Below are 10,471 nucleotides of genomic sequence, written 5' to 3' on the forward strand. Positions count from 1 at the left end.
AGAGAAGTTAGATCCTTCCAGCTGAATACTAATAAATTGCCCACCCAACATTTAACTCTCTAGGTCCAGTAAAAATAAGCATTTAAATCTAGGAACGAATTTATTATTATTACTCCACCCATCGCACATGGAACATAAAGAAGAGTTAAAACGAAACAGTAATTCCATAGAGTTTGAGAAAACCATTGCCAATATCTTAATTAAGAAAAGTTTTTCTTAGGAGTGTAAAAACTCTCAAAAAATACCAGTTTTTTTGGTAAGAAAGATTTTTTAAAAAGGGTATAAAAATTAAAGGAGACAGAAGTATACTAAGAAAAAACAAGTTAGAGGGGATTTTTTAATTGAATGTCTCCGATCACAAAATTTACAAGAAAATTTGAGAATTTCTTCACCCACCTCCTAACCTTCTTGTCCACCCCTGGTGAATTTACAACATTACCCCTTGTTTCGGAAGTTCATTTTCGAAACGGTATTTTTTTTTGAAAAAAATGTGTTTTCGGAAATGAACTTCCAAAAACGTGTTTTTTTTAATATAAAATATTGATTTCGGAGATGCATCTCCGAAATAAAGTTACATTTTCAGAAAATGTGGTGTTTCAGAAGTTCATCTCCGAACTCACCCCCCATGATGGAATTCGGAAATGAACCTCCGAATTTATGTCTGGACAGAAGAAAAATGAAAAACAACAACGATTCGCTTTCGGGTGAAGATTACAACGATAATATTACTGAAAATTAAAGTTACATATTGTTGAACACAGGTAGGTGGGGATGAGTCAACATTTTGATAACGTCGTCCGCCAAATTATGCAGAAACAGACTTAAATTTTACATTTTGTTGATTGCTTAGTGGGGGAGTTCAGTGAAGCAACTATCACATGATGAGTGCTGCAATTTTTGGACATCTATCTCAAAACTTTTGAACCCAATAGAGGATAAAAAACTCGCTGACAGTTTGAAGAAACTACCTACGACATCAGGAAATAATGATATACTTCTGGCCGATAAGGAAGATGCTTTTATTCCAGATAACCTTCATATGAAGAAGCTTTTTGAGAGTGAGAAAGTTTTTGTATGGTATCCTAAGCATAACATGACACCATTGTTCAAGAGTAAACTATCTGATATTTACAGAAAAGTTGGTGCTAGAAATATCTCTGAGTCACTATCCAAAGAAGAATCATCTGTTGTGAATGATGATGTTGAACTCGAGCATGTTGATCCAAATAATATTCTCAACTTAAGGGGGTTGGTTAAGCTTATTCTTGGTTTTCTTGCATGTTGTAGCCTGAAAATGGAACAAAGTAAGAGACATGAAGCTGTTCAAAGTCTTGTCAACTTGAGTTTCCGCGAGACAAAGGAGCCAATCAATGTAAGCTATAGTTTATCATTATCATCAGGGGACGTCATTACAAAAAAATCAAACAAAGGGGTGCGCTGGGAAAGTCAAAATTCTATGTTTATAATCCAGAAGATGGATAGTGTTCGCGGTGATGAAATGAAACATGCTTCAAATTTCTCTGAAGCAATATCTATGATTGGTGGTAATAGCACCTTTCATGCTAACCTTCACAATTTTTTATGGTAAATAATAGTGATTTTTGCAGTTTAGGTGTATGGAAAGAGGATAACAAGACTTTGTTTGTCATTCACCAACGTGCTAATGCCAAACATGACGAAGAATAAGAAGAAGACCAAAACAGTGAAGAAGAAGCAAATGTGGCACAAGAAAGCTCTAGTTCTAACTCTAAACTATTGATGTTGATGTTGACAACAATTAAAGATGGAGGGGATTCGATGGCTTAGTACCTTGACACAAGGTGCTCAAATCATATGAGAAGAAACAAGAAACTATGTACTGAATTTGATCATATAAAAAAAACCAAGATGAAGCTGGTTAACAACAACTTAACGGAAGCAGAAGGCATGAAGAATGTACTGTGGATTTGCAAGATGGAAAGAAGGCATTGATAAGGAAGGAGTTTTGCATTCACAAGAAGGCATTGATAAAAAAGGTGTTATGTATTCGCAAGAAGGCAACAAATCTCCACAATTGCATTATGGTTTTGGATATGATCAAGTTAGTAAAAAGTATAAGGTGTTATTAGTTGTGGACAAATCCCCACAATTGCATTATGTATTCGCAATTCACCCCCCATGAGGTGTTTTCGAAAGTTCATCTCTGAAGACACCCCCCATGAGGTGTTTTCGGAGATGCACTTCCGAATTATGGAAATTTTTTATAAAAAAAAAAAACGCTTCGGAAGTTCATTTCCGAAGCAGAGGTATTTTGGGATTTTCGCTGGGGGTGACCCCCATAGGGAGGTGGCTAAAGAAATTTTCAAAAATTTCTTTGGCCACCTCCCAATTTTCTAGCCCACCTCTGGTAAAAAACCCAAACTACCCCTGACTTCGGAAATGCATCTCCGAAATGCAAGAAAAAGGTGTTTTCGGAGATGCATCTCCAAAAGCGCTTTTTTTTTTTGAAAAAATTGTCTTGTTTCGGAAGTTCATTTCCGAAAACAGCATTTCGAAAATGAACTTCCGAAATAATGCGCGTTTTGCAGATTAAGCAAAACAGCCTCCCTCCCCCAAATCATTTACCCTAATCTTCTTCCAAACTCAAACTCTCTGCAAAAATTCTGCAAAAGCAAGTGTGAAGTATTAGAGGTTGCCAAATTCTTCTTCCAAACTCAACCAAACTCATCATCAAACACTAATTGGTAAGTTTATCATTGTTTTTTTAAGTTTTATATCCATTTGAATAAACTCTATTAGGGTGTTTAGAAACTGAAAAAATCACATTAAGATAGGTTAGTACTGATATTAGGATGTTTAGTAGGCATAAAAATAGTTTTGGTTTAGGTTTTTGGGGTCTGCCATTGGAGGTTGCAGAGAAGTTCTGCGTAGGGGTGTTTCGGAAGTTCATTTCCGAAAACACCTCCATCCCAGTTTTCGGAAATGAACTTCCGAACTATATCAGAAGTGCATTTTCTTTTTTTTCATTTGTCTCGCATATTAATCGATTTTGATTGTTTACAGGAACATGTCAGGCAACCAACCAGCACGCATCAGACAAGGTAGGGAGACCCAGACTGTGTCGGCTAGACGCGAGCGGGCGGCGGCGCAGCTGGCGTCGACCCAGGGACGGGGGCAGGGTCGGGGACGCCGTGTGCGAGTTCCCGTGGATGTGGGAGAGGGTACATCTGCTTCAGGATCTAGGAGTCGGCTGGCTCGGGCATCTTCTTCCTGCCAGTGAGAGGAGGAGGAGGAGGAGGTGGCGATAGTGCCTTACCCCGAGCCGGAGGGGGTACCGGATGTTGACCCTCCAGCCGGGGAGGATGATGAGCAGGAGGACGGCTATCCGGGAGGGCCCTTTGACACTTCCGTGCTGATTAACTACCACGATCACGTCGCTCGGCGTATTTGGGAGGGAGAGGTATTTTTTATAATTTAACCGTTTAATTGTCACCATTTTTTATAATTTAACCGTTTATTTGTCGCTTATTTAATATAGGGTTAAATATGTTTTTGGTCCCTATAAATAAGTCAAAATCCAGTTTTAGTCCCTATAAAATTTTCATTCAAAGAATGGTCCTCTTAAATTTTTCCGTCTCCATTTTTAGTCCTTGCCGTCTATTTGCTCTAACGGAAGCAGACGTGGCACGCCACGTGTTACGCCACATCACTAAAAGTCAACATTGTAAAAAAAAATGTTAGATTGTGGGGGTTTTAAACCTCCCTAAATTTGATTTTTTTTTGAAAATTGTTACATTCCAACTTTTTCTTACCTACAAATATCAGTATTAATTAAAGTCTTGATTCATATATTCCCCTTCTTCTTCACACTACAATAAAATAATAGATTAACTACCAAATTTAACTACAAATTATTTTTATAGTTGATTTTAAGTTAAAAAACGTCTATTTAACTCTAATTATTTTTAAATTTGAAATAAAATAGATTATTATTGTATATTGTTTTGGTATTGATAAACATTTAAAATGGGTATGTTTTTGTTTTTCATCCTCTCCTTAACATTAAACCCTTGAATTTAGTTTCCGGTGCAACAACCATTACTAATTATATCTGTGTTTTTTTGGAATAATTTACAGGAACAACAAGATGGATAAGAAAGGAGAGAAGAAACAGAAGGAACCAAGGTTTGCTTTCATGACAAAGAGTGAAGTTGATCAACTAGAAGATGGATATAGATGGAGAAAATATGGACAAAATGCTGTTGAGAATAGTCCATACCCTAGGTAAACTATAAGCATAAACCTTTTTTTTTTCTTTAATTTTCTTCTTTCTTTGCATTCAATGGAAGAAGATAGATCCAAAGATTCCAAATCCAAACACTATTAACAAAGTCAATCAATAGTTTCACATAAAACTAAATCAACATTCACCTATATACTATAGTCCTATAGATCTGCTTGATGTAGATGTTACTACTACTATAGATCACATGAAAACAATGGATGTATATTTATATAATCTTTAGCATTAATTAATGATGAATATTTTGATTACTATGATTAAGAATCAAAAAATGGAAAAAAATTTCAGGAGCTATTATAGGTGTACAACACAGAAGTGTACAGTGAAAAAACGCGTAGAAAGATCATACGAAGACCCAACAACTGTGATAACAACATATGAAGGTCAGCATAATCATCATGTCCCCACTTCTCTACGAGGCAATGCGGCTGCAATGTTCACACCTTCTTTGCTATCTGCACCTACCCCTTTTTCATATGGATCAAACTTCCCTCAAGATTTTCTTCTCCATATGCACCACCATCATAACAACAACACCTTCAATCTCAGTTCTCAACCAAGTAGTGCTAATTCTGCTTCTGTTGCTGGTTCTATTTACTCTCACAACAACAATGTTAGCAACTCTCTTCTTCATCAGTATCAACAACAGCTTGTTCTTGATCAATATGGATTGCTTTGTTGGTGCACAATGAATAAAGATGGTGACAAAGAGAATAATAGAATAACGGCGCAAAAGAGATGAGAGAATAAATGTTGTATTCTATTTTGCGTTGTTAAATGATAGCTACTACAAGGCTATTTATAAGAAAAGAAAAATCTTGCCACATAAGCCCTAAAACAGTAAACTTAGTGAACAAGTCTAAAGTACAAACAGTACAGTACTACAAAATACTAAAGTACCCTTACTACTAAACAGCTAAGCTAATGGGACCCAGACAACATCTTCTGGTCAATACTATCTTTTGAGTAACCATCAGAAGATCAGCCCACATCACAACTTTTGATGCTCATCTTCTGAATATTGAATTACTCTTCAATACCATCCCTTAATTCATATTCTTCAATCAAAGCTGACAACGCCAATTCCATCCCTCAAGAGCAGAAATTGATCCGTCTTGATCGCCTTCGTCAGAACATCTGCCAACTGCTTCTGGGTACTGCAGTGCACAACTTCTAATGTTCCATTCTGGACTTGGCTTCTCAAGAAATGATACTTAGTCTCAATATGCTTGCTTCTTCCGTGTAACACCGGATTCTTGGCAAGATTGATTGTAGACTTGTTATCAATCATCAGCTTCAGAGGCTTCTTCACCCTAATCTTCAGGTCTTCTAATAGATTCAGAAGCCACACAGCTTGACATGCAGCTACAGCACCTGCGATGTACTCAGCTTCACAGGTTGATAAAGCAACAACAGGTTGCTTCTTGGAACTCCAAGAGATAGGGCCTCCCAGAAACATGAACAAATATCCAGAAGTACTTCTTCTATCAACTCTGTCTCCACACCAATCAGAATCAGAATAACTCAATAATTCTGATTCTTCCTTTCTCCCAGAAGGAAACAATATGCCAAACTTCAGAGTTCCTTTGACATATCTCAAGACTCTGACAGCAGCTTGGTAATGGGACCACTTAGGTTTACTCATGAACCTACTAACCAATCCAACTGCATAGCATATATCAGGCCTGGTATTACACAAATACCTTAAAGAACCAACCAGCTGTTTGAATACCGTAGCATCAACATCTTCACCTTCAGAATCCGAGTCCAACTTCTGATTCACTTCTGACGGTGTAACAGCTGCTTTGCAATTCTCCAACTTGAATTTCTTCAGAAGTTCTAACTCATACTTCAACTGATGCAGAATGATACCATCTTCTGAGTACAGAATCTCCATCCCTAGAAAATATGACATTTTCCCAAGGTCTGTAATCTCAAACTCATTCATCAGCACCTTCTTGAACTTCATCAGATCTTCTGGACAACTCCCCGTAAGCAATATGTCATCAACATAAAGACACAACAGAATCATATTGCTTCCAGAATGTTGCACATAAACTCCATATTCCATCTCACACTTCTGAAACCCTTGCTTCTTAAAAAATGAATCAATCTTTAAATTCCAAGCTCTGGGCGCTTGCTTCAATCCATACAGAGCTTTGTGTAATTTGTACACCATCCCTTCCTTATTCTTTTTCACAAAGCCGGGGGGTTGTGACACGTATACTTCCTCTTGTAATGGACCGTTCAGAAATGCAGACTTTACATCCAGATGCATCAAGGACCATCCTCTGTTCGCAGCTAACGCAATCACCAGCCTGATTGTTTCATGTCTAGCTACAGGAGCAAACACCTCAAAGTAATCTAGTCCAGGTTTCTGAAGAAAACCTCTAGCCACTAGCCTTGCTTTGTGTTTGCCAACTGATCCATCTGGCTTCAGCTTTACTTTAAAAACCCATCTGACGTTGATGGCTTTCTTCTTCTTTGGAAGTTCTGCCAGCTTCCAAGTCTTGTTTCTTTCTATAGCCTCAAGTTCTTCTTTCATGGCATTCATCCAGACCTTCTTCTTGAGCGCTTCTTCTATACTCACTGGTTCAGAATCTACTAACATGGCGCACTGAATGACCTCTCCTTCTGAGTCAACTTCTGTGTCTTGCAACATGTCAAAATCTGCAAACCTTCTTGGTATAGTTCTGACTCTTTGTGGTCGCTGAGCTACTTCAGAGTCAGCTACTCCTGAGTCACTACCTCCATGATCATCTCCAGAAGCTTGTTCTCCAGACCCTATGTCTTCAGAGTTTTCCCTTCCAGAATCATGACTAGCACCAGAATCTGGATCATCATCAGAATCTGGATCAGAATCAGATTCTCCTTCTGACTCATCTTCAGAAGATGCTTCATCTTCTGACTCGTCTTCAGAAGATTCATCTTCTGACTCTAACTTTTCTTCAAAAGTTATCTCTACATCAGAAGTTGGTTGAGACTTTCTCCAATCCCAAACTTCTGATTCCTTCACAATGACGTCTCTACTGACTTCAACTTTGTTAGTCTCTGGACAATAGAGCTTGTATGCACCTGTACTGTGGTAACCCACCAATAACATCACTTTGCTTCTATCATCCAGCTTCTTCCTTCTAGCTTCTGGAACGTGTTTGTAGCACACAGAACCAAAAACCTTCAGATGACTAACACTCTGCTTCTCCTTAGTCCACTTCTCTAAAGGAACAATTTCCTTCAGCCTCTTCGTTGGACACCTGTTGAGCACATATGCTGCAGTAGCAACAGCTTCTCCCCATAGATTATGAGGAAGCTTCTTCTCTTTAAGCATACTTCTCGTCATATCAAGCAAAGTACGATTTCTACGTTCAGCAAGACCATTATGTTGAGGAGTATAAGGAGCAGTAACTTCATGCTCAATTCCATTATCATCACAGAACTTCTGGAATTCTGTAGAGTTATACTCGCCTCCACCATCCGTTCTGAGAATCTTTATCTTCTGACCACTCTGCTTCTCAACCTTCACCTTGAACTTCTGGAATTCTGTAAACACCTCATTCTTAAACTTAATGAGAGTTACCCACGTCATTCTTGTGAACTCATCCACAAAAGACACAAAATACCTATTTCCTCCAAGTGAAGGTTCTGGAAATGGTCCACACACATCAGAGTGCACTACTCCCAGAGCATGCTTTGCTCTTGGAGCAACTTCTGATACAAATGGCAATCTGGGTTGTTTGCCTTTCATGCATACCTCACATGACTTCTCAGGCTTTACAATCTTAGGAATGCCACGTACGAGCTTCTTAGAACTTAGATGCCCCAAACTTCTATAGTTCAAGTGCCCCAACCTCTTGTGCCACAGCTTACTATCACCTTCTGAGCCTTCAGCACTCAGACAATCTGTTTCAGCTGTTTCAACATTCACCTTGAATGTTCTGTTGATTCCCTGTTCAGATTGCATAATCAACTTCTGATTGGAATCATACAACTTCAAGAGGTTGTTCTTCATAACAACTGAGAAACCTTTCTCAATGAGCTGACCCACACTCATCAAATTGCTTCTGATTCCAGGAACATACCAAACGTCTTTGATCAGAACAGTCTTTCCATTCTTCACTTTGACTTTGACATTTCCCATACCTTCTGCATATAGGTACTTATCATCAGCACATCTGATCTTTGTCCTCCTTTCAGAGTCAAAGTCTATCAGCCATTGTTTGTTTCAGTCAAGTGATTTGAACACCCAGTGTCCATATACCACCATTCTGACGAACATCTTTTGTCCGACTCTGAAGCCATCAATAGCACAGGTTCATCATCTGATCCACCTCTGGCTATATTTGCTTCTTCTGATCTCCTTCCTTTGTTTGCCAAACAGTCTCTAGCAAAATGGCCAAACTGTTTGCAACAGTAACATTGAACTTTCTTCTTATCCTTTCCCTTCTGATATCTTTTCTCATCAGAAGTTGAGGCTTCCTTCTGGAATCTATCACCACGTCTATGCTTCTGGTCCTTCTTGACAAAAGAAGCCTTCAGAGCTTGCTCAACTTCTCTCTCAGAAGTTCTCTCAGTCAGACGCAACTCTTGTGCTTCTAAACTGCTTTGCAACTCTTCTATTCTCATGGTTTCCAAATCTTTAGAATGTTCAATGGATACAACAATATAATCAAATTGAGGAGTAAGTGACCTCAATATCTTCTCTATGATTACTTGTTCAGAAAGAGTTTCTCCACAAGCCTTCATCTCATTAGTGATAACAATCACTCTAGAGATATACTCAGAGACTTTCTCATTGTTCTTCATGTTAAGATTCTCATATTGCTTTCTCAGGGATTGAAGCTTCACCTTCTTCACTGATACGTCACCACCGTAACACCTGACCAGTATATCCCACGCCTCCTTTGACGTCATAGAATCAGCAATCTTCTCAAACACATTCACATCCACACACTGATGGATGAAGAACAACGCCTTTTGATCTCTCTTCTTCGTCTCTCTCTGTGCTTCTCTTTGTTCTTCCGTTGCATCCGCTGCAACCGGAATATATCCTCCAGTGACAAGATCTAGAACATCTTGAGCACCAAATAATACACGCATTTGAATCATCCATCTATTCCAGTTTTTACCATCAAGAACTGGAAGTTTGGTATTCAAGTTGCTTCCACTCATCTTTAAACTTGTGCAGACAAAATAGATTTCACTCACACTCACACAGTGTTTCCCAACCCACAAACAACTAAGAAAAATGTGATTCAACACAACTTTGTTTCCCAGAAACAAAATCAATCACACAGTCACACAAACTCACGTTCACTCGTGTTTCCCTGTGTTTGGAACCGGAGCTCTAGATACCAATTGTTGGTGCACAATGAATAAAGATGGTGACAAAGAGAATAATAGAATAACGGCGCAAAAGAGATGAGAGAATAAATGTTGTATTCTATTTTGCGTTGTTAAATGATAGCTACTACAAGGCTATTTATAAGAAAAGAAAAATCTTGCCACATAAGCCCTAAAACAGTAAACTTAGTGAACAAGTCTAAAGTACAAACAGTACAGTACTACAAAATACTAAAGTACCCTTACTACTAAACAGCTAAGCTAATGGGACCCAGACAGCATCTTCTGGTCAATACTATCTTTTGAGTAACCATCAGAAGATCAGCCCACATCACAACTTTTGATGCTCATCTTCTGAATATTGAATTACTCTTCAATATGCTTCAAGATATTGTCCCTTCCATGTTCCTCAATACATCCAACCATAACTGATCCATATGTACTCTTTCTCTCTCTATCTCTCTCTTTATCTCTATCTTATAACTTATGATCTTTTTTTGTAAATATAGTTTAGAGTGCAATAGATACTTTAACCCAACACAAATAGTGCAAACAATTTCATAATATAAATAGTTCTTTAGGAGAAATACTTGATACGAACCTAAATCCTTATTTTTAGGCACAACCAATAAAAAGTGAGAAAATTGACATTTGTTAAAAATTTAATTTTGTTTTTAATTGCTATCATGGGGGGTGGTTGGTTTAATGGAGGAGAGAGACAATTTTATTTTATTTTTTTAATTAATAAAAAAACATGATTGCCTGTGTGTAAATCCATGTGTTATGGTTGTGTCCACCTAAGAATTTCTCGTTCTTTAGACCCTTATTATTTCTACAAATTTTATATTT

General features: G+C 38.0%; 1 protein-coding gene across 1 annotated transcript; it reads left to right on the plus strand.

Annotated features, from left to right (window-relative positions):
* Nucleotides 1–4,054: 4,054 nt before the first annotated feature.
* LOC131651359 (WRKY transcription factor 71-like) lies at nt 4,055–10,186 on the plus strand. Its single transcript, XM_058921023.1, has 3 exons — nt 4,055–4,263; nt 4,571–4,963; nt 10,132–10,186. Exons 1-3 carry the CDS (start codon nt 4,127–4,129, stop codon nt 10,184–10,186), a joined length of 585 nt encoding a protein of 194 aa, XP_058777006.1. The 5' UTR covers nt 4,055–4,126.
* Nucleotides 10,187–10,471: the final 285 nt, after the last annotated feature.

This window comes from Vicia villosa, linkage group LG2 (assembly GCF_029867415.1).
Source record: "Vicia villosa cultivar HV-30 ecotype Madison, WI linkage group LG2, Vvil1.0, whole genome shotgun sequence".
NCBI classification, from domain to species: Eukaryota; Viridiplantae; Streptophyta; class Magnoliopsida; order Fabales; family Fabaceae; genus Vicia; species Vicia villosa.